This window comes from Pseudoliparis swirei, chromosome 14, assembly GCF_029220125.1.
Source record: "Pseudoliparis swirei isolate HS2019 ecotype Mariana Trench chromosome 14, NWPU_hadal_v1, whole genome shotgun sequence".
NCBI lineage: Eukaryota > Metazoa > Chordata > Actinopteri > Perciformes > Liparidae > Pseudoliparis > Pseudoliparis swirei.
In genome coordinates, this window is record NC_079401.1 from 2,370,969 (window position 1) to 2,397,340 (window position 26,372).

At 50.9% G+C, this 26,372-nt stretch overlaps 2 protein-coding genes across 3 annotated transcripts; both read right to left on the reverse strand.

Moving 5' to 3' along the window:
• Window positions 1-4,449: 4,449 nt before the first annotated feature.
• Window positions 4,450-8,254, reverse strand: si:ch211-246m6.4 (transcription factor 15). Its single transcript, XM_056431104.1, has 4 exons — window positions 8,207-8,254; window positions 7,303-7,471; window positions 5,359-6,067; window positions 4,450-4,974 (listed from the first exon to the last, which is right to left on the reverse strand). The coding sequence occupies exons 3-4, from the start codon at window positions 5,848-5,850 to the stop codon at window positions 4,945-4,947; spliced, it is 522 nt and encodes a 173-aa protein (XP_056287079.1). The 5' UTR covers window positions 5,851-6,067; window positions 7,303-7,471; window positions 8,207-8,254; the 3' UTR covers window positions 4,450-4,944.
• On the reverse strand, window positions 7,621-24,792 carry si:ch211-246m6.5 (von Willebrand factor D and EGF domain-containing protein). Of its 2 annotated transcripts, XM_056431102.1 has the most exons (34): window positions 24,674-24,792; window positions 23,525-23,665; window positions 21,495-21,679; window positions 21,143-21,371; window positions 20,978-21,043; window positions 20,493-20,725; window positions 20,132-20,215; window positions 19,895-20,036; window positions 19,332-19,549; window positions 18,743-18,816; window positions 18,387-18,663; window positions 18,075-18,277; window positions 17,141-18,000; window positions 16,918-17,054; window positions 16,674-16,835; window positions 16,496-16,600; window positions 15,843-15,957; window positions 14,723-14,985; window positions 12,844-13,066; window positions 12,628-12,765; window positions 11,651-11,947; window positions 11,397-11,567; window positions 11,007-11,293; window positions 10,559-10,922; window positions 10,384-10,479; window positions 10,211-10,306; window positions 9,976-10,071; window positions 9,788-9,883; window positions 9,628-9,723; window positions 9,430-9,525; window positions 9,098-9,193; window positions 8,921-9,016; window positions 8,635-8,723; window positions 7,621-8,277 (listed from the first exon to the last, which is right to left on the reverse strand). In XM_056431102.1, exons 2-34 carry the CDS (start codon window positions 23,619-23,621, stop codon window positions 8,257-8,259), a joined length of 5,808 nt encoding a protein of 1,935 aa, XP_056287077.1. In that variant the 5' UTR covers window positions 23,622-23,665; window positions 24,674-24,792; the 3' UTR covers window positions 7,621-8,256. The 2 variants fall into 2 exon arrangements, with proteins under 2 accessions (XP_056287077.1, XP_056287078.1); XM_056431103.1 differs by lacking the exon at window positions 24,674-24,792 and having other exon boundaries at window positions 21,008-21,043; window positions 23,525-24,215.
• Window positions 24,793-26,372: the final 1,580 nt, after the last annotated feature.

The window sequence follows — 26,372 nt, forward strand, 5'->3', positions numbered from 1 at the left end:
GTGGACTTATGCAGCAACAGCCGCGCTAGCAGCTGTTAAGTTAACGGCTGCATTGGAGACTATCACAAAATGGCTAGAAGAGTCAGGCCTAAGTCTCAATGTGTCTAAGACAAAAGCTATGTTCTTCCACAAGAAACACAGGAAGATGGCTCCAACAGCGGACATCTTGATCAAAGGTGTCAAGGTTGACGTAGTCTCTGACTTTAAATATCTTGGTGTGGTATTAGACCCCAATTTAAACTTTAAGAGCCATGTAAAAAAAAAAGGTTAAAACATTAAAATACAACATAGTTAATTTTAGACACATCAGAAACTGTCTCTCCTTAGAAGCAGCTAAGATATTTATGCACGCTATGATTCTCTCCCACATGACATACTTTATCACATGCTGGGGACAAGCTAGTGAATCAGATGTAAGACCTCTTGCTTCCTTGTATAAACAAACCCTGAAAACTTTAGACAAAAAGCCTATGCGTTTCCACCACTGTAAGATACTCGAGAAACACAGGCTACTGAGCTTCGAACACCTTAGACAACTAGCAGACTCATGTATGGTCTATAAAATCATTAATGGGTTGGCACCTCCACCACTGTGTGACTTTGTACATATTCGTCCTACAAATTCCATCAGAGCTACAAGAACAGTGTCAGTACTTGATTGCGTTAAACCGTTCCGCTACACTGTGTTTGGACAGTCATCTTTTTCTGTAAAAGCAATAACTCAGTGGAACAGGCTGCCAGAAAAGATGAGGAGGTGCAGTTCAATTGTCACTTTCAAAGCTCACCTGAAAGGACAGTTGCTAGCGAGTCAATCATGTTCCCATTTTCAGTAGGGTACCCTTAATGGGGGGGCGGCATGACGATAATCAACCTCTGGGGCCTCTGGCCCCTGTGTAAATAGGCTCATTGACCGTAGGGGTTTTTTATTTCTATTTTATTTTTAATGTTATCGTACGTATTTCATTGTATTGTTCTACATTGTATGTTTTATTTGTATTGTTTTATATTGTATGTACAAGGGACTGGAGGTGTAAAATAGCAAAAGCTATAACCTAGTGCAATGCATCTTTTCTCTTCGGAGACTAATGTTTTTTTGTACGTTGTCCCTGAAATAAACTTCTAAAATAAAAAAAAATAAACAATTTATTCAGCCCATCTCCGCTTAATTGTTTTACCATAATGTAACATATGTCGTCATTCCAGCTTTAGCAACTGCTCTTGTTAGCTCCCCTATTGTAAATGGTACACTTAATTCATCTTCAGTATCCTCCTTCTTCCTCAAGGCCTCCCTATGTGTACATCTTGTTTCCTCTCTAGTTCGCTTCCCTTCCTCAGACAGATTGTTATTGCTGTGTATCTTTACAAATGTACTAGCCAACATAACAGCGTTCTCTTTATTAGTCACCGCTACCTCTTCTCCAGCTTTTAGTACAGGATAACTCCACTCTCTTCTGTCCCCTCCCATCTTTCTAATCATTCCCCATATTTCTCCTACTGTTGTTGTATTTCCAAATGTCTCACAAAACTTCCTCCAGTGTGTCCTCTTTGCCTGCCTTATTGTCTTTCTCACTAATGCCTGAGCTTTCTTGAACTGTATCATATACTGATAGTTATGGGTTCTTTTCATTAACTTGAATGCCCTGTTTCTATTTCTAACCGCCTCTTTACAAGTATTGGTCCACCATGGTACTGCTTTTCTACTTGCTTTTCCTTTACTTTTTGGGATGGACTCTAGAGCAGCTGCCCTAATGCCTTCGACTATCATATCATTTAGGCTTTCTATAGGCATATCACCATTAATCTTACTCAGATGCCCATCACTCTGTTCCTTAAATCTCTTCCAGTTGGCCTTCCCAAAGACCCATTTTTCACCCCTGGCTTCTTCCACGACTGACATACGAATATTTATTTTACAAAATATCGGGTAGTGATCACTGCCTATAGTTCCCTCATTATATGCTTTCCAATCACACACTGCCGCAATGTTACTCGACACTAGTGTTAGGTCCAGCACAGACTCCTTTCCTGTGCTGACATTAATCCTGGTTTTACTCCCATCATTTATGCAGACTAAGTTCCTAACATCTAATAGTTTGACCATTGCCATCCGTACTTCCACTCCCCCATAATCTGTTATGTGCGTTAAAGTCCCCACACCATACTATACTTGTCCCATCTTGTCCTTCTATTTCTTCCAATTCTCTCAATTCTAATTTTACACATGGATTATAATAATTCCTTCCTATCACTCCAAACTTCAACTACCACATACTCCCTTTCTTGCCCTATACCCAGTACCCTATGGGGAATCCCTTCATTTATAAAAGTAACACAGCTCCCTCCTTGTCCTTCTTTCCTATCTCTTCTAATTGATACATACCCATTATTGTTGCAAGTCAAAGTGTCCTTGAGCAAGGCACTGAACCCCCAGTTGCTTCCCAGGCGCATCACTGCAGCCCACTGCTCCTTAATAACTAAGGATGGGTTAAATGCAGACAACTAATTTCCCCTTGGGGATTAATAAAGTATATATCTTATCTTATCTATCTCATCTATTACAAAGTCCAATCTTGGCTTTAGCCACGATTCTTGTATGCACAGGACATCTGGTTTCTCCCTTCTGCTGTCTATACATTTCTTAAGCTCCTGCCCATTGGAAATTAAACTTCTTGCATTCCATTCAAGTATGAACATGATTATCACCCAATACATGCAAGCTGGCTTGCCTGTACACTAACACGGTCTCTCACTTGCTCCCATTTTAAACCTATCATATCAAGATGATGTACTGCTGCCTCAACAATTATTTGAATCCTTTCAGTTTTTGACTTAACCTCAGCAGTTGCATTTATCACCAGCTTCTCCTTCTCTGCCCGTACCCTGACTTAATCATTTCTTTCTGCTTCCACTGCCATTTGGACTTTATTGACACCCTCCTCTGGCTTCTTCTCCTGCCTCACCAACTAAACTGCCTCTGCATAAATTACATTTCCTTTCCTTCTTGTTTGTTGGACTTCCACCTCTCGCTTCATTGCTTCACATCCCCAATACGCAACACTATGTCTCCCACCGCAGTTGCAGCACTTTGACTGAACTCCTTCTCCACACCTGGCACACTTTTGCCAAATTCCTGACATTTGAAACACCTCACTGGTTTTGGTGTAAACTCCCTTACTCTGTATCTCACAAATCCACAATACCGTTCCGCAGGAATGTCTTTCCATCAAACTCTACCAAAATTGTTTCAGTTTCCATTTTCTCTACTCCTCTTGTCATTCTTTTAGCACTCTTAACTGCTCTGCTACGTACTATTAAGCTTGCCACCAGATCCTTCATATTCGTACTCCAGATGTCTTTTGGCCTCTATGCTCCAACTCTAAGCACTTTTATCTGCCCAACCATGGCAAGTGTTTTTGCCTTATCAACTTGTTCCTTACTGTTGCACCCAATTAAGAGATTGCCATCTCCCAAGACCCTTGCATACTTCACTTCTCCCAATTGTGCTCTAATTACTTTGGTCAGTTTCAATGGATCAATTTTCTTAACTCCTCCTTCTCCTTCAAATCGTATCACTACGTTCTGTCCTTGGTTCTCCAACTTCCTCTTCTTCACTCTCGGTTTCACCCAAATTCTCTTTTCCCCTCTTTTTCTTCTTCCTTGTCTTTTCCCACTCATTCTCCCTCTTGCCTCTCTACCACTTAGCTCCATGCTATCACTATCTCCCTCTACTCCAGCCATCCTGACTAAAGAGTAAAAGTCCCACTTCTGGGTCGACTGTAACTGCCTGTTAACTCTCTTCCTGTCTGACCGACTAAGCCGCACCAGAAAACTTCCAAAACCAGCAAAAGCTCGCGCAAAATCAGCTCCCTCCGCTAGAGATCACACTGGATCGTCGTTCCTCTGTGACAGCTCCGATCTAAGGCTCCCGGCCTGCAAATGGATCCGCTGGCGCCATTCCGTCTCGGGCAAAGAGGTCTTCAGTGGTCGACTGCGCATGCGTAGCCGAGTCCACCTCGCTCATTTTTTTAAAGTCAAGCTTACTTGAGATAATAAGTTTCTTTAAAGAAGATCAACAAAGTAAGCACAAATGAGAAAAGCTCACTATTTCTTTTCAAAGTAAACTTTACTATTACATTTTGCAGCCAGCGGCGGGCCTTCTGAGCCTCCTGAAGTTAGAGTTATTTTATACTTCAAAAAAATAAGAATACAATTTTTTATTTTGGTTTCTTAATTGTTATTGCACTATTGTCTTCCTCTGTTGCTGGGCTTAGATCTGGAAATTGTGTGTACTGAGGATCACATGAATATGCTGTATATAAAGAAGCGAGTCATAGTATTCGTAATAACCATGCTTCTTGAAGGCAACGTAGCTGAGCTGTCACTCATAATACCACACCAGATCACGGCCAAAAGTGAAGCTGAAAAAACAAATGACAGAAAAAACATAACTGAATACATACACTTATTTATTTCAAACAATTGTATGAATTTGTCAATGTTCACAAACCTAAAACTTGCATTACCAGGTTCAAATCTTTTTTCCAAACTAACAACTCTTGGCCTGGATTTGACTCCACATACAGTACCTGCCGTTCACCACTAGAGTCGGCTGATGCTCCTTTAAAGTGAATAATCGGCGTGTGTCCGACGGCCCTTCAAGGCATCATTGGCCCCTCTCAACTGACAGCAACCGCTGCTCTTCAGTTTACTTCACGTGGGGGGGGTTAAAGTTTGTACTATTTGAAGGATGAAAATAGCCCCCCGTCAGGTGCAACTCTACACATGGGCTCCTGTTACAGCTCAACCAAAACACAGCCTCCGGCCACGTGAACAGAAAAGTGCTTTTTCACTGTCGATTTGTGTCTCTGGTCACAGAATAAAAATATTTATATATGTACAACAACATGTAAACAGCTTGGAGGTCGAGGGTTCCATCCCCGTCCTTCACACGGCGTGCTTCCCTCCATCTCGGAGCTGTGGAGGCAAACAGACCACAGTTCAGTGAACGCACCACCACATAATAACAAGTTGTTTATTCAGAAATATATTACTTTTCTTGTGATAAAGTGTGCCAAAAAACTAAGATTTAACTTTCTTGAATAGTTTTACACATGTGACATAATATTAGTCTCTATTTATAACTTCTGTAAACACTTCTAATCCACAACACGTGTGTGCAGAGGACAGACATAATCGGTGTCTTTAAATATATATTAATAAAAGGTTTTAATGCACTTTGCAGCATCTTTCCAACACCAGGTTGCTTTGTGGTTTCTTTTTAATGATATTTTGTCATCTATTTCCACGAGAGGCGGCGTCCTGCAATGCACGAGACCATAAACGCGCGCGGCCACTCACCAGTTTCCTCTGCTTGCCGAGGCAGAACGTGCAGATGGACCGCAGCGAGGGCGCGTTGAGCGGCGCGGCGCCGTGCAGGACGCTCTGGTAGCCGAGGCACGGCTGTGCGTCGCGGCAGTCCTCCCCGAGCAGCAGCACGTTGGCCAGGTGCGAGATGTAGCTGGAGGCCAGGCGCAGCGTCTCGATCTTGGAGAGCTTCCTGTCCACGGGCTCGGTGGGAATGAGCGTGCGCAGCGCCGTGAAGGCCGTGTTCACGCTGTGCGTCCTGTCCCGCTCCCGCGCGTTGGCCGCTTGCCGCTGCTTGCTCGCACCGCCGCACGCGTCCTCGCCGCTGCCGCGTCTCCGCCGCCGCCTCCGCATCCTCCTGCTGCTCCGCCTGCCGCACCCATCCTCCTCCGGCTCCCCGCGGGGGCTGCAGTCCCCGGTGGACTTCCAGTCGGAGCTGTCGCTGCAGCTGTCCAGGTCGGAGGCGCTGCCGGCAGTGGACCTCATCCTGGCTGCAGATTGGAGCTGCTGGAGGCGGGCGGGCGGCTGCACATCACTTTATCCTGAGGGTGAAAATAGCACCGGGGGGCCGAGCAGCTGCCGCCGATCCGGTGACCGAGGGGGTTCGCGCCGCCGGCCCCCCGGTATCGGCATACCACCGCTAATAAATGACGGCTGCTTTCTAGTCGCCAGCCCGCCGCGGAAAAGGGAAGACAGGTGGAGCCTAAAGGGAGGAGGGAGGAGGTGGCACCTGTTGTGGTCTGCAGGTTTATATTGGGCTCCACTGATATGGGGCTGCCTTCAAGGCCACTGGCACATCAGAAATATTGACTTTTTTAGGCAAATATTCAGTGTTAAATACCAAAACAAGCACCTCATGGAGGTTTATATTTAGTTTTTTTCAATATATCGTATTTCAGAATACTTCTGCATCTATTGTTACACAATATGATGCAATGCGTTAACTACAACACAATGCATTTCATTAATAAGTCAAGTTTGAATAAACATACATGTTAAAATGTACAGCAGAAATTACATTTATAATTAATATTTACATTTCAAACCTTCCAACATATTTCACTTGTAAATAAATATATAATATTTAACAATATTAACTTATTTTATACCTGATCTCACTGATGCCGTCAACTAAATATTTATTATACAAATTGGTATTATTTATGAAGTCAAAATGGGAAATTTACCTTATTTCTTTTAATATTGGTTTCTTTTTATATTTAAAAGTTGACTATTTAAATGTTCAAGATATATACTTTGGAAAATACTTTTCCTTAAGTTCCAGAATATTTTCAGGTACTTTATACTTTCATATAATAAAGACACTATTTTGGAATGTAGGACTTGCAGTATTTGAACTTTTCAGGGCTCCTGCAGCACAAATTAAATGTGTAATGATGACCTTGATGCACAGTTTTATAACTGTGTGGATGGAGGGCAACAGCTTCAAGCTGCCACTGAGTGAACAGTCCAGGTGGACGCGTCCCGTGTGCCCACCAGGATGGACCCCCCCCCCCCCCCTTGCCCGGTGCCATGTTAGGGGGTGGATATAAATATCTGAAGGGACGGTGCCTTCTGTGCGTGGCTGCAGAAAGCTCCGAGCCACCAGGTTGTTTATTTCCTTTGAATGACGTCTCAAGTTCATCTGCATTATTGTGCAGTTGTTATATATTCTTCACATTGTTGTTTTCGCCACCAGGGGGCAGTAAAACCCTCATGATCATATCTAGAAGGTTGTTTTTTCTTCTTCCCCGTAGCTATGGACTCATTTATTGAGATGCTGACCAGTTTTTAGAATTAAGGCTATTTTATTTCCATAACATGCTTCTTACATTTGCATCTGCCTAGTTTTTCCATTAAATAAAGTCTCATTTGCGTATTTAAACATAAATATATGAGAATAAAAGCACATTTGCGTGATTGGGGAAGTTAGTTCACCTGTCGCTCCTCCTCTCAGTCACACACGGATTAAAGCCATCCTCATCAGCCATGAGAAGTCAGCCGAGTCGGGGGAGGAATCCTAATTGGCGCCGAGCTAATGCGTCCTCGTTAATCTTTTAATCCTGACCCGCTGGCCGTGAACTCGTCGAGTCAAATGTCTCTGGAACTTTTGCAAAAACAAAGAATCTCGTCAACAGAACACGTTTCTTTTATTGACCTCCAGGTCTGACAACACGTCTGATATGTTATTCTTATTATTGTGTCATTATATAGTCTCCAACTGGAAGATTAGAAACATGAATAAAACCTTTAGAGGATATTTATTATTATTTTATTTTTTTACAAAACAACCCATACACATTGCCTTAATGAGAATTAACAGATAATACAGTGATGAAGATATATATATATATATACACCAAGAAATATAATCAAACCAAATAAATAAATACTCATACATTTGGGTTTGTGTCGTTAAAAATGTTCCCCAACTTGGAAATGAAAATAGCTGCTTGTAACGACCTGATTAATAACTTTACGTTTCACGTATGATCAAATAGAAATTATAGTGTTTAGACTTTTATAATGTTGTGAAATGATTCCTCCGTACTTCCCAGTGGCTCGTTAGCCTAGCTTAGCACAAAGACTGGAAGCGGGGGGAAACCGTTAGCCTCGGGAGCTCGGAGGTATTTCTACATAAATATGCACTCGGCGAAGCAGATTTCTGGAGACGTGGCGCAAACAACAAAACAACAGTTCATCCAGTTGTGTGACTGCTTGTAGATATTAGTTTAGTGTGCTTTCAAGCTGTGAAAACATAACTGCCCCCCCGCTGTGAGTTTCTTTGCAGAGTGCACAGAGATGGAACTCGACTCTTGACACGTTTCCTCCGACGGCTCACCTGGACGTCTTCATCCGGATGCTTGGTGTCCGTCTGGCTGTCGGTGGGTCTCAACCTCGGCCAATAGGGAGCTGAGAAAAACACAACGGAAAGGTTTTAAAAAATGACTGACAGATCCACACGGAAACACACTGGAGGAAGAGTTTTGCCAAATTTGAAGGTGAGATTGACGATGGAAACGCAGCTCGACATCGTGCTTTGATGCCTGCGGCGTTCACACACTGTCCATCCCGGCTGTCTTCGTCTCTCTGGGCCTCGATTCATCATCACCATCATCATCACCCGGGTGTGCACATGTTTCCGCTGCAGCGAAAGAAACCGAAGCGTCTGCGCGACCCTTTCCCCCAAAGTCCCTCTTCGGACTTCTAACCAAGCGAGAACCCGACGAGAAGACGTAAAAGACGGCGAGGAGGAAACGCTGCGCTCACCCTTCTGGAGCAGAGCGCTCCGCTCCGACAGGCGCAGACGTTGGGCCGCACGCACCGGCTGCCGTGGAGACACGCGTGGTCACAGTGAGCTGAGGGGGGAAGAAGCACACACACACACACACACACACACACACACACACACACACACACACACACACACACACACACACACACACACACACACACACACACACACACACACACACACACACACACACACACACACACAGCGTCAAGTGACCAGCGGGACCTTCGTGAGCAGCATTGTTTCGGTGTGTTCGCTCACGGGTCTGGCACATCAGGCCGTGCCATCCCGGCGAGCAGCGGCAGGCGTCGGCTCCCACGCACTCCCCTCCGTTCAGGCACTTCTGCAGGCAGCTGGCTGAGAGGCGACACGCGGCGACACGTTAGAGCCGGGGTCAACGGGGCACACCTGGAGGAGGAGCGGGCGAGAGGCACCTACGTGTATCGCATCGCTCGCCTCCCCAACCCGACGGGCAGTCGCACAGGTTGGGGCCGACACACCTGCCGCCGTTCATGCACACGGGCTCACACACACCTGCAGAGAGAGAGAGAGGGGGGGGGTGATCTACAAGGTGAACAACAACATGGATAAAGAGATGGCAGAAGGACATCGTGATGTCAAAGTAAGAAGACGGTGAAGAGGATAAGATGTGGGGGAGAAACAGGAAGCGGCGATTGGAAGGACGGAGAAAGCAGAGGATGAAACGAGGGCGAGAGAGGGAAATATGTTTGGGCGAGCGAGTGTTACGGCGAGGAGGAAGACGGACTGACTTTTCTCGCAGCGCCTGCCGGTGTATCCCTGCAGACAGGAGCAGACGCCGGTCCTGATGCACAGACCGCCGTTCTTACAGGGGGGGCTGCAGACGGCTGCAGGGGGCAACAAGAAATACTGAAATCCACCACCAGAGGGCCGAAAGACGCCAGATTAACGCGAATGCTTGAGCGGCGCCGTGATGGCCGAGGGCGCACCGTTCTGACACCGGGCGCCGTAGAAACCGCGAGGACACTCGCAGATGTTCGGCCGAGCACACGAACCCCCGTTGAGGCACACGGGAGAGCAGAGAGCTGGAGGGACGGGGTCAGAGGTCAGAGGTGAGGTCACACACACAGGAAGCACACACACACACACCTGTCTCACAGGACGGTCCGCTCCAGCCTGACGCACACGTGCACTCGTCCGGAGACGCACACTGGCCTCCGTGGTGACAGTGCCGGTTGCAAACCACTAGGACACAAACCACGTCACATACAGAAATCACCTTTTTAAATTTGTTTTATTTTTCATAAGCAAAGAACAGGAAGACACGGCCAACTCACTGGTCTCGCACCGCGGGCCGACGAACCCGTAAGGACAGGAACACGTGTGCAGACCCACACAGGAGCCTCCGTTCTCACAGGGCGACCTGCACAGAGCTGCAGCGGGCCGTCCGATTGGTTAAGCAGGTTATCAGAGAGTTGTGAAGAGGGATTCAGAACCGGGCTGTGAGACGGTGACCATGTCTCCTAAAGGGACCCTGGTGCTGTGGTCCAACGCAACTGGAAGAATCCTTACCTTCCTGACAGGTGTCTCCGTGAAACCCGGCGAGGCAGCGGCACACGCCGGGCGCCACGCACTCGCCCCCGTTCACGCAGCCCGGCTCACAGACGGCTACAAACACGGAGCACAAACAAGATGACAAACACGCAGACGGCCCGGTGGCGGAGGCAAGCTCTTGTTTGGTTTACCCATCTGACAGGCGAACCCCGTGTAGCCCGGTTTGCAGCGGCACGTGTTGGGCGCGGCACACGCCATGTTGCGGCCGCACGCGCGCCGGCAGACGGCTGGAGGAGCAGACACACGTTCCACCTTTAGACATGTGTCCGGCCATCGGCCGAGGGGCGGAGACGCGGGGAGTCGTACCTCTGCAGGCTCGCCCGTCTCCGGTGTATCCGACGGGACAGCGGCCGCACCGGAAACCGCGGCGCGCGTCCGGTTCGCACGGGACGCCGGGGAAACACGGCCGCTCGGCGCAGGTCGCCGCGGGGTCGCCCGCCCGGCCCGAGGCGGCTCTTTGTGGCGGGGAGCCGTGAGGCGCCCGGCTCGGCGTGGCGACGGTCGACGCCTGCGGTTCTTCGGCCTCGTCTCCGTCGGCGGAGAACTCCGAGTCGGCCGGCGGGTACGACGCCGCGGCGAGGGCCGCCGTGAGAGGGAAGGCGGGTCTGGGAGGGGTCCGGGGTTTGGCGTGGGCGGATCGGCGAGGAGCGGCCGGCGTCGCCGCCTCGGACTGCCGGGAGATAAATCGCAGCATGAAGGACGTTCACGGCGACGCATCGCGAGACGACGCGCTCCGCGGAAACGGCCGACTCACCTCGGAGGACGTCACGCGGGGAACCGTCAAGTCCCTGGAGACGGTCGTCCTGGCGTCCCATCTGAGGCCGGCACCGATGGACGTTCTGGCCGCGGCGATGACGGCCTCTCTCCTCCCGGTGCCGCCGCCCCTCCCCGATGTGGGAACCCGGCGCGGCGCGTAGTCTCGGTGCGCCCTGGCGACGGCCCAGGACGGGTGTTTGATGCTGGGCAGGTGGAGCAGGCGGAGCGGAGAGACTCTGCCGTGCGGCGGCCGGAAGGACTGCTGCTGAGGGAGGTGATTGGACGCTGAGGGAAAGAAGGCGGGGTTACGGAGGGATCCTCTTTTTTATTTGCCCTGGTATCACCTCTAAAGCCCGTGGCGCCGCAGGTCGGTCCAGGAGGACCTCACCTTCCTTGGCGTTCTTCATGCAGACGCGCCCGTTGCCGTAGAGACCGGGCGGGCAGCGGCCGCAGACGTGGCCGACGTGCGGCGGCCGGCGGTTGATGCATTGAACCCCGGGGAAGCACGGCCTGCTGGCACACGTCGCCGACGCGTTCGCGGCCGGAGGCGGACCAGAACCTGAGACACAGAGAGGGGTCGGCGGGGGGCTTCCTCAGCGCCCTTCGGCACGCTGCTGTCGAGTGAAACCCGTAAAGCCGTACCTGATGCCCGTCGGTCACTTCCTGGAGGTCGGCCCACGTCGGATGTCTCCGCAATAGCGTTGCCGATCCCAGATCTGTTCTGGAAGCGGTCCGTGTTGGTCGCGGCCGGGTTGAGTTTAACCCCGTGGCTCCTCCTCAGAGCATCGGCTGCACCGCTCTCGTCAGCCTCCGGGGGCAGCCTCGTCCCCAGAGTCCGTCTCGGGTCACCGCTGGAGGTCTTTATTCGGGGGGGTTGCAGCGGGACACCTGGCGCCTCTTGGGCCGTCGTGTGAGGAGCAGACGTGGAGGAGACGACGGCTGTGGGAAGGAGAACACTTCTGAACATCTGAAGCTCCAGAAACACTCGACTCCTTTGCATCCACAACATTTAAGGCGTAGAGATGTGAACCCTGGACACGTGAAGGTGGTCGAATAAATCAGACCAACGTCTGTGAGACACATCTCAACGTGACAACACTGGAGGTGAACTCCTACCCAGCAGGTTCTACACCTCCTCTAACGTATCTGGCGAGAACACGATCCCCAAACTCTCTGTAGAAAGGTCTCTCTGCTGGTTTCAAGCATCAGCTTTATAAATACTATCACAACTCGCTCGTACACAAACACGAGCGCGTGGGGCTTCTCCCTCATCGGCAGTGTTTTCATGACCTCCAGTGAGCGGTGGCTACGAGCCGCCATCTGGTTTCCATTCAACTCGAGTACTTTAACCCCGCGGCGAGCGCCAGGCGCCGCGATCCGAAGCGATTGCGCAACAGCGTGAAATATTTGCATGCAAAAGGTTTCTTTTTTTTGCAGAATAGCTAGAAACATTTTGAAAGAACAGCAGCATCTAAGCTCATGTTGTGGGGGGCGGAGCTATGACATCACGTAGAAGAAGGTGTGTCCTTTCGAATCAAATTTGGGAACAATCATTATCTGTAGTTTTAAATGTTTCTCATTTTATTCCTGAACCGCAGTCTTAGTGCGCTCATGTTTACCTGTGCATACGGTCCCATTTCCCAGCATGCCTCTGGGGCACGAGCCGCAGCCGTAGGTGCCGTAGCCGTTGAAGCACCAGACTCCCGGGAAACACGGCGTCCCCTCGCACTCGTTGACGTCTTCCAGGCACGTGACACCTGCCGAGCACACGCTCAGACGTTCCCACGACCGTAAACCCCATCGGCCCTCTACGAACACGTGTGGTAGTATCTCACCTTTTAACCCCGCGGGACACTCGCACCTGAACCCGCCGCCGGCCGCGTCGACGCACTCGCCGGCGGCGCACGGCGCCCCCCGGCACTCGTCCGCCTCCCGGTCGCAGAGGTCGCCCTGCGTGCCCTCGGGACACACGCACAGGTGCTTCCCGCTTCCAGCGGGGAAGTGGACGTCCGTCACGCACGCACCTCCGTTCCGACACGCACACGGGACCACCGAGATCTGGAGGGGGGAAGAAGATCAAGATCAGGGTTTTTAAAAGGACCTTCTTTAAAGTTACTGAGCCACTTAACAGTCGTTACCTTCCTCTTAAACCTAAAGTACTGCAGTGTTCATGTCTCTTTAAATAAAGACCACATTTCCTTCCTGCAACATTCCTTCAGATTGTTGTGGGTTTTGCATCTTTTACAGGCTGAATAAATGAGTTGAATCTCTCCTCACTCCGTTTTTAATGAAATTATATCTTTTTTAAATGACTTTTCTTGATCCTTACTGAGCCCTTTAACAGTCATTAGCTTCCCACTTAAGCCAAAAGTACTAGTGTTTAAATGAAGACCACATTTCCCATAAATCTGTTTTTTTGGTCTTTTATTTCTGCCTTAAAGGGTACCTGTAGTGCAAAACAACAACGTGCTACATCCATTCGGCGCATCAAATAAATCATATTTACCCCGCCGCTATTGTCAACAAGTCACGCATAGCCCGAGGATTTACATTTCTTTGTCAACATTCCGAGTCCGTGAACGCTTCAGGGCGCAGCCATTTTGCTAGTTATTTACTCATGTCAAAGCTAACTATGACGTTGAGTCGTTGAAAGGAATTCAGCCAATCCGGAGCCACTTCTACACGCGTTGCTTCTTGGGATAGATCGGTGGCCTCAAGAATTACACAATCTATATCAGGGGTGCTCAATACGTCGATCGCGGCGACCTGCCAGTCGATCGCAGCGTAGTATTGGTAGATCGCATGACATAAAAAAAATTTGGCCCGCCCCCCTGTCACTTTCTCTATAGCGCCACATTACAGCAGCAGCATGTCATTTCTGTCTCTACGTGTTGCGTTGACAGTCCTCTGCCCGCCGTCTCGTGCGCCGCGGAGCTCCCGACACCGGTTTGCGCGCATCGGGACGGACGGAGCAAAGAAAAAGTCACTAGCACCCCGAACATGTCGGCCGAACATTGCATCAATGAAAGACATCTCCAGCGCTGGCTTATGCGCGATGTAGCTCTCAAGCTCACGCTTTTGTGTGAAGCAGATGAGGTCTAATGACACGATATCATCGGACATAAGTTCGTGCTCTTTACAACAAATGCACTCTGTCTGTTTTTTGTGGCACACATTTCCCACAACTGCACCAAACGTCCGCCGACTTGCGTGCACGGTCCGCACGGTGAAGCATCTGGACCGGCGGTCCTTCGGCATCAACTTCATCAGAATCATCGCTATCATCGCTGTCACAATTCACTAAATGGGGATAGTCTGCTTTTAAAGGTTCAAACAAGTATCCAGTTGCTGAATCAGACAATCTTTCATCGTCCATATTATCAATCTCTCAGCATTTGTTTGCGAGCGCTCGACGTTGTTTACATTGGTATCTGAACACATCCGCTGTGGCTGGCTGTCGATCTCTCAACGATCTGACGTCACACCACCCGCGACATATTCAAGCTCCAGTGCAATGTCGCATGTCGGAGTTGAGGACTTTGAACAGCCTAAACTACGTATTGTTATTGAATACTGGACCGTCAGTGCATGAATAACCTTTAGAAACACATTATCTTTTGATCTGGCTACATATTCGCTTTCACTACAGGTACCCTTTAATTGTGTGCATCCTGGCTGAATCAAAGAGTTAAACCTCTCCTTCTGTAACTCTACCTCCGCCGTGAAGGCGCTCTGGGCGTCGCACTCGTCCGACAGCGTGAAGCCGACGGTGTGACGTCCCTCCTCCTCTTCCTCCTCGGGCACCCTCCAGATGAGGAGGCCGGCGGGCGAGAGCACGGCCCCCTTCGGCCCAGCCTCCAGCTGGAAGAGGAGGGCCGAGCCCTCGGGGTCCGACGCCGAGAACTGGAACACAAAGTTCTCCCCGGCGAACGTGCGTAGGGCGCTCCGAGGCCGGTGGAAGGCCGGCGGCTCGTTGACTGGAGACAGAAGAGGAAGATCCTCAGAGGCAGAACGCAACGCTTCTTTCAGTTATTAATTTCCACGTCTTCGCGTCTCTGGTGACGGTCCCTCCAGGCCGTAAACACACGTCTGAGCTTCTTTCGGCCATTTCCACGAGATCACGTAGCGTCCGCTAACTGAGCTCATCTCCTCCCTTACAGATGTTAGAAAGGAACGACTAAGCCCAGGAAACAGCTGCTCAGCACTCAAATGATTAGAAACTGACTCATACGATTATTGCTCGTACTGAATTTCACTGATGCAACTCAAGAGCAGCCATTTGAACCCACTGGGAGGATTACCCCCCCACCTGGTCTCAGACTGGTTAAGACGGGTCAGGGCATGCTGGGAAACCTAAACCTCGGCTCCTTTGATCTGCTAATGGGGACAAACGGCAACCGTCAGATGAATACTGTTCCTCACTAGTGAGTCAGTGTTGTCTCCAAAAAGCACTTTAACACTTTCCAGTCGAGTAAAGAATACACATAAACACGACAATAACACTTCACACAAAGAGGAGGGAAATGAAGATAAAGCTTAAAACACAACAACATAACAATATAAATGTTGATCCCATCAGTAATTCAAATACTTGGTGGTATTGTTTCTTTCCAAAAATAAATTGGCTTGACCTCAGATTATGTTTTGATTTCACTTCAAATAATAATTATAGTTTCTAATAATTGTATTTATAGCCAATTTTAGATATTAGTCCACTAACTTGCATGTGGACAATAGAAAAACAGACATGCTGGCTGTATCCGGGCAGATTACTGATGATGTATGAGGGAAAATAGCGTTTGTGTGTGGGCTCTCCACAGTGAGTCGTGTGTACCTTGATTCACAGACCAGCTGAATTTGGATGTTTCCGGGTCACAGAGGAGACACGGGCTGCTGGGGCTGGAGACTCCCTCTGCAAAACACATCCCGTCGATGTTACACGTCCTCTCCTGGCCGCCGGACGAGAGGGTTCTCATGTTTACAACAAGGTTTTTTGTTTTTTAAATGCTCACATGTTGCTGCAGCTTCCAGAAATGATAAAAAACGATTTATTTTCCAGTTTAATTTTCTTTCTCTGGAGATGCAGGACATCGCCTCTGCTCCAGCTAATGACACCTGGGGGAGTTTGGCACGCGGCTCTCTCTTTGGCGTCTGCAGTGCATTCACTCCGGGTTGTTTGCGAGGTTACATGTCGTCCTGTCTCCGTTCCCATAAACAACCCCCTCTGCACCTTTTGTTGGGCTTCTAAAGCGCCAGCTGCTGCGTGCTTTGAGGAAAGGAAACCGCACTGTCTCTGGTAAGCATATAATCACCCACTGAATCACATCTGTCTCCTAAATCTAGGGTCTGGAGCGGTGTCGGAGTCCAAGTTTCCCCGTGTGAACGCTGACTTTCCTCCCTAGAGCAGGTTGGCCAACGATCTGACCGTTTCCTCCCGGCACAGTGAATCTAATCAGATGGTCAGCAGAGAGATCGGGACATGTTTACCTTTAACTTACAGAGGCCCGAGCGCGAGGCCTCGCACACCTGGCAGACGCCGTCGTAGATGGTGAGCACCTTGGCCCGGCTGTACTGGGACCCATCGTTGGTGACCTGTGAGAGGAGAGAGGAGCTGGTGGGTGGAGGAGGAGGAACAAGCTGAAAACAAACCAACAGGAGGCGTTACTTTCATCTCCCAGCGTGCGTACGGCTTGTCGTCCATCATGAAGTCCTCCGTGTTGATGGCCGCGTTGCTCAGAGACGGAACGGCACAGTCCAGAGCCTTGGAACTCAGGAAGCTGGCCGTGGTCCTCTGATGCTCCCCTTCGACCCAAACGCCGTTCATGTACTGAGGAGGCAGATCGATGCCGTTCAGAGGGAGCGTTTCATTTTAGAAGACAGACCTTTTCATTTCAACCTTTTTTCCTCACCTTCAGCCTGGTGGCGTGGCAGCTGAGGTCGGGGGAGTCGACGAAGCCGAGGCCGAAGACGCGAACGCTGCGACAGTTGAAGGCTCGGATGTCACACAGTCCGCCGTTCTCCAAATCCGTGAGCTCCACCGGCTGGCCTATCAGCAGAGAGGTGAGGGAGAGAGAGAGCACGGAGAGGCTTTTTCTCTGCTCGGGGAAGACGTGACAACCTGCGGGTACTCACTGATGGCCAGGCTGCAGTCGTAGAAGCTGTGGCTGGGGTGGCACTGGCAGCCCCACTCGGTGCACTCTCCGTTCCCGTTGCAGGAGTTGGGGCAGCGCAGCGCCGTCTCCACCGCGCTGGACGCCACCTCCGTGGCTCTCCGGGTCCGGTTGTCCAACAGCCTCCTCTCGCACTCGTTCTCCAGGTAGGGCAGCAGGGCCTCCTCCCAGCCCAGGTCGTCTTTGAGCTGCAGGTCCAGGACGCAGAGGTCCACCGCCTCTTCCAGGCGGCGTCCCAGCAGCCCGCGGCACACCGCGCCGACGCTGGAGTCGGCCAGAGCCGCGTGGCACACCTCCAGAGCTTTGGCCGAGGTCAGGCCGCTCGGCGTCGGCCACTGGGGTCGCGGCGCCGGCCGGGCCTCCGCCCGGTGATCCTCTGGGAAGAAGTAGGCCAAGTTGTCCAGGTCCTCCTGGCTGAGGCTCTGAGCGGCAAAGACGGGCCGGAACTCAAAGGACGCCTGTCTCCGGGGCCGGCCGGCGCGAAGCAGCAGATCCTCCCTGAGCTCGCCGTCCAGTTCCAGATCGGCGTTTCTTTCTAGGTGCCTCCTCTCCAGGGGATGAGCGAGGAACACGGACGTGTCCCGGATGCTTTCCTCTCTCTCTGCACGAGCGGCGTACTCCACGGTCGTGTCCATGGAGGGGAACACCGACGTGTGGTCCACGTCATCGCGGGCCGTGCAGTCGGAGTCGAACGGGTTCCTCGCGCCTCGGCCGGCGGGATGAGAAGAGACAAATCCTTTCTGGCACTGACAGAACGACCTCCTGACCTCTTGCACCGGCCCGGGAGGAGTCCTGTCAAACAGACTCTCACCGGGAGCAATCCTAGAAAACGGAAGAAAGAAAAGCTCCAACAGAGCTGAAGCTGCGCCGATAACAACCGCGAGTCCCGCACTGACCTCCAGGCCTCGATGAAGCGGTGCAGGTCCTCGGGGCCGTGGGAGGCCCCGTCGGGGCCCTGGAAGTCGTTGTTGGCGTTGCGGTCGAATGTGCCGCAGAGGCCCCGCGTGGCGCCGTAGTCGGCGCTGGGCGCCCGTACCGACAGGCTCATCCCCCAATCGCCGACGTCGGCCCTAACAAAGGCCCCGGAGGGAAAGATGAACTACGAGAGGAGTCACATCCAACAGCTGCGTTAACGGGATCCCACACGGCACTCAGGAACACTTGGCGTGACTGTTTCTACACCGGTGTCAACATGTCGGGATACCTACGGTGATCTTCTTGCCCCGGTGGGACTCCAGCACCCTGACCCGGCCCCCCTCCCCGCCGCCGAGGTTCTTCAGGGTGATCTGAGGCCGGGTCTCCCGCGGCTGCCCGTCGCACATGTCCAGCACGGCGACGTCGTTCCCCTCCCGCGCCGCCACGCCGCAGCTGCAGGCGACGGCGTAGTGCCGGCTGCCGCAGTCCCACTGGCGGGCGTGGACCTCGAAGTCCCTGTTGAGGCTCCGGTGGAGCACGAAGGTGCCCGTCTGGTGGTTCTCGTAGCGCCTGCAGAGGGGACGGCCAGATGTTTTCAGCCGGCTGCCAAACCGCCGGCTGCCGGTAACCGAGTTAAGAGGCCGACTACCTGCCGTCCAGAGTGATGACATGTGGGTCAGTCAGAGAGTAGCAGATGGAGGTGGGAACGTCCTGGACCGTGACCTGGGGGGGGGGGGAGGTTAGGAGAACAAAAGTGAGGGAGGGGCTCCACCCAGTGACCTTCTGACCTCGGGCTTTGATGTTTTCACCCAACACAGATGGGAAAACTCCCCTCAGAGACGCTGTCTGACACCATGTCTTGCGTAACGTGGGCTTTAAACATGATGTCAAGCCATCACACGGCTCACCCCCGTCTCTCCACAGCGCTGTAGAACTGTGTGTGTACATGTAAACAGTCAGGCACAGGTCTGTAATTACAGCCGTCTCTCTCATCAAAGTAATACTTGTATAATTATATCACTGCTGTTTTCTTCATTTAGCTTTGGTGCCCTCCTCAGAAATTCCCCTCAGGGATTCCTGGCATCTCCAAGTGGGGCCACTGGAACCTCCTCGCGGAGTCCAGGGGCCCCTGTGAGGACCACAAGGGCCACTGGGGAGCTGAAACTTTAATGGTTTCATATAAAAAAAGACTTTGAATCACCGTGAATGTGATCTTCTCGACAGTTACATAATCTCACCTTCAGAGGCGTCGGGACGTAGCTCCTCCAGAGTCGCGGGGCTCCGGGTCCGGGCGAGACTCCGATGAGGCTCGGGCGATTCCCGTCCCGCGTGAAGTCGGTGACGGCGGTGACGAACAGCGCCGCCCGGCCGCAGCCTCCCCGACCGCAGGCGGCGGGCCGCAGCTCCACCCGGCAGGCGGACAGCGCTACGTTGGGGGCCTCGCGCTCCACTCCGTCTGCGGGGCGTCAGAGAGTTAGTGTCAGAGAGTTAGTGTCGACGGACGCCGCGCAGCTGCCGGCGGAACCCCGATCGCGGCTTTCATGTGGCGGTGATGGACGGGGCGAGACGGAGGGGAACAGATGGAGAGGCTGAAGATGCGTGTGGACACGTATGCATCTTTGATCCCTGACAAGTCATGCTTCCCCGAGACAATAGATCATTGCACGTGCTCTCTAATGTACAACTAAACAAACTGAAGGCGGGCACACCGGTGTGAGTGTGTTCTGCAGGCTCATTCTGGACGACGCGTTTACGAGCGGCCAGTTTATTCAAACGCTTCCCGTTGTCCTGCCGCTCTGACCTGGGTCGTGGACGCTCAGATCCAGAGGGACTCCACACTGGCGGGCGTGGTCGGCGCCGTGGCAGGGGACGGGCACCGTGCTGTGCACGGTCACCTGGTGCTCTTTGCCGTTCTCTGCTATGTGGAGCGAGTCTGGAGAGAACTGAAGAGAGAGAGAGAGACACTTGGCTTTTCCTACAACGGCTCTCGAACACGTGGGTTTAGATTGGAGGAGAAGCACAGCGGGGGAATGTTGACCTTCAGTCCGGCGTAGAAGCCCTCACTTTCTTTGGGAGGAGATCTGCTGGAGTTGGCTGTGAACGTCGACACGCTGCAGGAGAACTGGAACGACATCACCGTCAAAAACCACAGGAAAGAAGTTAACATTCCTCCGTCGGCTTGTGTTTCTTAAACTCAAAATGTATTTCAGCGTTGAAGTAAAGTAACAAGGCGTCAGTGTTTCCCTCATGTTAACGCCACTGACGTTTAACCTCGCCGTCACGGTGCGAAAAGAAAACGACGATGACCTTTGACCCGACTGAGCTGTGACATCCCCATGGGGTGAAGCAGCTCTCTGCAACGCGTTCCAGACGCGAGTAAACCCTCTGGCAGGAATTACCGTTTCCCCGAGCCTGAAGTGGACGCCATCCATCTCCCTCAGGGAGAAGGGCTTCGCGGTGGACTCCTGCCCGATCTCGGCCTTCATGCTGTGGCCGATGCGTCTGGCCCAGACCACCTGGAAGCCCAGCGGCGCGCTCCAGGGCGGCGGCGTGAAGGAGCACCTCAGGTGGACGCTGTGGCCGACGAGCTCCGGGGTGATGACGGGCCGGGACGGCAGGGGGGGGACGGCGGCTGAAAAACAGAAGGCAGCGAACGAGAAGGACCCGCATGAGGAGTTTTATTTGATTAAAAGTCACTTAAAGACATTTTACATGAAAAAAGTCAGTGTAAATATAAATATATTAATGTTATTCTTTGTCATTTATCGAAGGAATTTGCAAAACACACATCATTTGCATGATTAACTAATTAATAATTGCATTATTTAAAAGAAATGTGGCATTATTATGTGTCAGGGGGCTAAGTTAACTAATTATACCTCACCTATACATCGGCCGTTGACTTCTACCTCACCTGGCGGGCAGAGTCGGGGTCCCAAATCTGGAGTAACTGAAACATCAGATTCATTCTCATTATCAATGAGCACCAACATTTGGTTTCTCGTCATCAGCTTTAAGTGGAGCGCGTTAAAGGTGCCGCCGCGTTCACCTTTGGCGCAGTAGCCCATGCACCCCTGGGTGGGCTGCAGCCGGTAGACCAGGAAGTCTCCGCAGTGGCGCACCGTGATGGGGATCCGGAACAGGCAGCAGTCCTTGGTGCTGCCCTGGAAGAACTGCCAGGTGGCGCAGGCGGAGATCTGGCGGAGCTCGCCGGGCCGCGGCAGGGGGCCGTCCTTCAGGGAGAGCCACACCGGAGCTTGAGTACCGCAGCGGTTCATCTGCAGGAGGAGGAGGAGGAAGGGGGTCAACAGAAACAGTCATTACCTGCAGCGAGGGGGGTCATTAAACTCACCTGAGCTGGAGCCTCTTATTAAACGTGCAGGCAGCTGCTCTTTACTCACCTCAACGCAGGTGGTCGGCATCTCCGCCGGCCTGTTGTTGATCCTGAACCGGTACCAGCCCGGAGACAGCGAGTGGTCACAGACCAGGTCCTGGATCGCCGTGTCCTGGATCTCCGTGGAGTCAAAGTCCACGCTGCGGTAGGGGTTACGCAACGTCCGGTGGCCTCCCGGGTAACACTCTGGAGCTGAGAGGAGGGGAACAGAGGGAGGATGAGCAGATGTCTGAGGAAGTGAAGAGTCACGTCTTCTCTGTGAGGGGACAGACGCGATGAAGACAGGCGTGATGAAGATATAGACGAAACACATCTGTCATGTCGGCGTGGGAACGTCCGGCTGGGTTTCAGTCCCTCAGTTCAGGCTGAAGGGTGTGAGCCGTGATGCGTGGCCTTGGTTTGATACCTTGCAATAACAAGCTTTATCAACACCACTCCATCCTGCTCATTCATAACAATAAAATAAAAGTCAAAGACAAGAAATGCAACCACGAAGGGATGCAAAACGTCAACAACGGGACTCATCAGATCATTCAACCTTCAGCATGAGGTCAAGCACAGCTGAAGCAACTCTCTAAAGACCCGTTTCAAGGTTTTAATTGAGCATGTTCCAACAAGCTTCCTTCAGGGATACGTCTAAAGACCAATCGCTGTCACGCGTTAGTGACTCGTCGAAGGACTAGACAGGACGCGTGTCGGATGGCGTTGAGACGACGAGCCGGAAGGATCCGTTCTCCCCCGGAGGTCACCTCAAAGAATAACAGACATTCCTGTGAGCAACGGGTCAAAGTCGTCAACAGAGGGGAAAACAAACAGTCTCCAGCCTGTGTGTGAAACAAGGTCACGAGCAACGTGTTTCAGCCTGTGTGTGAAACAAGGTCTCACACACAGGCTGGCCTCCATGTTGACGGCCCCCTTGAAAGCCAACGCGCTCGTCTGGAAGCCTCCGGCTCGTCCGGGCAGCAGGACCGAGAGGCTGATGGTTAACAGAGCTAATGATGGGGGGGGGGGGGGGGGGGGCCTCAGCAGCCCCAGATGTGCAGGGGACTTCTGCAGGTTCTCAGGAATGAAGATTCAACGCCTGAGGAGGAAATGTTTTCGGGATGAAGATCCTAAACCAAAGTAACAGCTCTTAAAGTAAAAGCTGCAGGAGTATCTCCTGATGTTTTCTTTCAATACATAAACCGAAATAACCACATGGTTTTATTTACTCTAAACTAAACACTCATTTATTTTTGAATTATTGTGTAAAATAATACTTTTTTTGTCCGTGTTTATTATCACTTTAGTCATAAAGACTCTTCATCGTTGTATTTAAGATTCCTATGATGCATGTTCTGTTAGTTTTGATTGGTTTTGTTTCAAAGTAATGAAACAATCCATGAATACGACCTCAGGCTACGTGAGAGAATTCAAAGTACCATAAAGTTGCTGAATGCATCTCATGAACCAGAGTGAGCGCTCCTCGTTTAGGAACTCAAATGTTTTATTCTGGAAGAGACGACCCAGTTTCTTTTTTACGACGGCCGGCCTCAGAGTTTACGACCTCGGGGCTTTGAAGTGTCCTCTGAAGCCCCGGAGACAAAGACATGATGGGAGACAGCAGACAGGGGGGCAGTTTGACACACAGACACATCAGGGAGAGAAAGGCATGCTGGGAGATGTTCACTGGATCATGTGGAGTAAGGAGATGTTTTCGAGACACTTCTTTGCAGAACATCTCCAAAAAGCGTCCTGCGAGAGCAGCTGGAGGAGCTTTACATCACACATTTTCACTGAATGCACTTTTTTTGTTTTCCTCAGCGTTGCTTTGTCCTCGCGTCTCTCATCTCTTCTGTCTCTGAGGTCCATGCAGCCTGTGGAGCTGCTGAGGGACAGGAGTGCAGCCACGCCGCACAGTGCGCTCCTCCAGGTAAGAGGCGCGTTGCATTTAGAGACATCTCCATCTGCGCTATGCACCTTGATCCTGAAGATCAGCGTTCTACGCTTCTGGTTTTAAGTTAGAACTGGAGCCGGACACGTTTTCTCTCCACTCACCGTGTGGCGCGAGCGCTCCTGCAGCGTGCACGAGCCACAGCAGCGCGACGCGTAAATATCCAGAGATGCGCTGCGAGCCCGATGCGCGCCGGTCCATGGCTGCGGGTCCCGGGGCGAGGAGCTGAGCGGGCCGGCTTCAGTCTGCGGGTCCCATCGGGGGGGAAAGAGGGTCAAACTGAACTTAGTCCTCCGGGTCTCGTGGGATGATGAGAGGGAAAGGTTTCGATTGGCGCTGCGCTGGATTACTGCGGCTCCCCTGTGCAGACTGCACGAGATGAGCCACACAAGAGGCGGGAGGAGCCCCCCCCTCCCCCGCAGGAGTCCGCTCCAATAGGTGGGTCCCAGACCCTCCATCAACATCACGTGCCACATGTCAGACTCCCGAAGCCAAATGCGTGACACGTGCTGGACTAGCTCATGCATTTCCTGCAAAGCACTAACATCACCAAAAGGATAAACATGGATTTGGTGCAAAAACTTTAGCTCTGTGCACAGATGACTACACTGTGTGTGTATGTACACGCACACACGCAGTATCCTGCAGCTGGTAGTACTCAGGGTGGTACTTGTATACACTCACAGCATGTCAGCAGCTGTAGAGGAAGTTACTGCCCCTTAAGGCTTTAATTTGGAGAAAACATGAGGATAAAATGATGCACATGAAATCCATTGTTAACAGGATGGGGCAAGTGTATGAAAGGCTTATCTCGGAGAGGAAAACATGGAACATGTGGTGGTTGGGGGAGGGGGGCATTTAAAGTATGTAGTTATTTTTGGATTTTATCATTGTACTTTTGTATCTTATGCTTATAGTTAGAGTAGGGATTATTAAAGGGACAAAATGGTGACGCACAATTACTAAAAAGAGATGCAAAAGGACTAAAAAGAGATGCAAAAGGACCAAAAAGAGATGCAAAAGGACTAAAAAGAGATGCAAAAGGACCAATAAGAGATGCAAAAGGACTAAAAAGAGATGCAAAAGGACCTAAAAGAGATGCAAAAGGACTAAAAAGAGATGCAAAAGGACTAAAAAGAGATGCAAAAGGACCAAAAAGAGATACAAAAGGACCAAAAAGAGATGCACAATGACTACAAAGAGATGCACAATGACTACTAATTCATGGAAAAGTACCAACAACAATTTCAAACCACTACAAAGCGATGCCAGCATCTTCCTGGCCGCCCGGGGCGCCTCGTTTCATGTCATAATCCGTCAGCTTTAGTGTCGGCTGTCTTCTGTCTCATCCTAGAACACCAGCCAGGAGTTCACGACCCCTCCATGGGACTGGAGACACTAAACACCAGGAGCCGGCGGCTGCAGACACAAACACACAGCTAAAGAAAAGAGCTGGGGAATTATTGTATTATTATTATGTATTATATTATCTCCTGATGGTATTGGACTACCTGCAGGACAGTAACCTCCGTGCTGCTCCTGCACAAACATGTGTCCTTAACTCTCAAACATGTCCTGGAGAGGAGCCACCTCCCTGAAAACCTCCTGAACCACTCCTGAAAACCTTATGAACACCTTCTGTAACCTCCGGAAAACCTTCTGAAACATCCTGAAACCTTCTGAAACTTCCTGAACCCCTCCTGAAAACCTTCTGAAACCTCCTGCACCTGAGGCTGCAGAGGCGGCGCCTCCTCGCTGAAGCGTCTTCACATTATCTGCTGCTCCCTTTGATGTTTGTGCCCTAAGGAACAACAAGAGGGGGGGTCGGTTCAGCCCCGCCTCCTGAGCGCTTCCAGATGTCTCACCTCCTCCTTCACCGTGAGAACAAACAAGAGGAACATACAAGACGCATGTCGGAGGATACAACACAATCCTCTCTCCACACAGTCATGTTGAACATGCCTGCATGCGCACATCTGCTTCTCAACATCTCCAGGTGAATAAATCTGCTTCTCTACATCTCCAGGTGAATAAATCTGTCTCTTTACATCTGGAGGTGGAGCGTGGCTCCAACATGCATGTGTGTGTGTGTGTGTGTGTGTGTGTGTGTGGGGGGGGGGGGGGGTCTTGTTTAGGTCTATATAAAGAGTGGTCATCCTTTATGTACTCTCAAAAATCTGCGTAAGATGCACACTACTCCTTTCCCAAATGCTTGAAAAATAGATTGAGATTATACATGTGTGTTTATTTATTTATTAATATTAACTAATAACCTCATGTTGGGAGGAAAGCCAATCAGTGGTGCCCAGTGGTGTTCCTCATGATTGGAGTAAAACAGATCTTTGTTCTCCTCACAGCACGTCTCATAATCCAGGGATTTAAAAGCTGTAGTTTGCTGCCACCTTGTGGTCTTAGTGAGTATTACAGCTCTGAATATAGATGGTTAAAAGAAGTCAAAGAGGTGAGGAGGTGGCCTGGCTCTTCCTAAATTAATGTTGTATTATTGGTTAACTAACATTGCTAACATTATATTTTGGATTAATGCCCCTGAGGCGGATTGGTGGCTTTTGGAGGCTCCGTCATGACGTTCATCTTCTTAAATTTCCAGCTGCTCTTCTAAAACCTCTCAGTGGAAAAGAGGAGGATGAAGAGCTTCAGGGATCTTTAATGACGATGATGAAGATCACTTTATGACGAAGAAGACCACGTCTCCAGCTCGACTCTCTTTGGAGATGTGAAACCCCTCCCGTCTACCTTGACCTCCCACTGCCCCCTGCTGGCCAGTTGGAGGTACTGCAGGGCTTTTATTATTAAATGAGTTCACAGCAGTGAAACTGGTTTACAAATATAATATAGCAACAACATGTTAGAATAAAGTAGAAACATCACTACCAATAATAATTTTTACTATTAACACTTTCAATTAAAACCCAGCTCATCATGGCCTGGCGC

Excerpts from the sequence above, each read along its gene's own strand:
- si:ch211-246m6.4 (XM_056431104.1), bottom strand. The coding sequence starts at position 5,850 with ATGAGGTCCACTGCCGGCAGCGCCTCCGACCTGGACAGCTGCAGCGAC. Across the intron at positions 4,975-5,358 it reads TCGGCAAGCAGAGGAAACTG|CTCCGAGATGGAGGGAAGCA; the intron begins GTGAGTGGCCGC and ends TTGCCTCCACAG.
- si:ch211-246m6.5 (XM_056431102.1), bottom strand. The coding sequence starts at position 23,621 with ATGGACCGGCGCGCATCGGGCTCGCAGCGCATCTCTGGATATTTACGC. Across the intron at positions 19,550-19,894 it reads TCTGAGCGTCCACGACCCAG|ACGGAGTGGAGCGCGAGGCC; the intron begins GTCAGAGCGGCA and ends GACGCCCCGCAG. Across the intron at positions 13,067-14,722 it reads AGAGCGCCTTCACGGCGGAG|ATCTCGGTGGTCCCGTGTGC; the intron begins GTAGAGTTACAG and ends TCCCCCCTCCAG.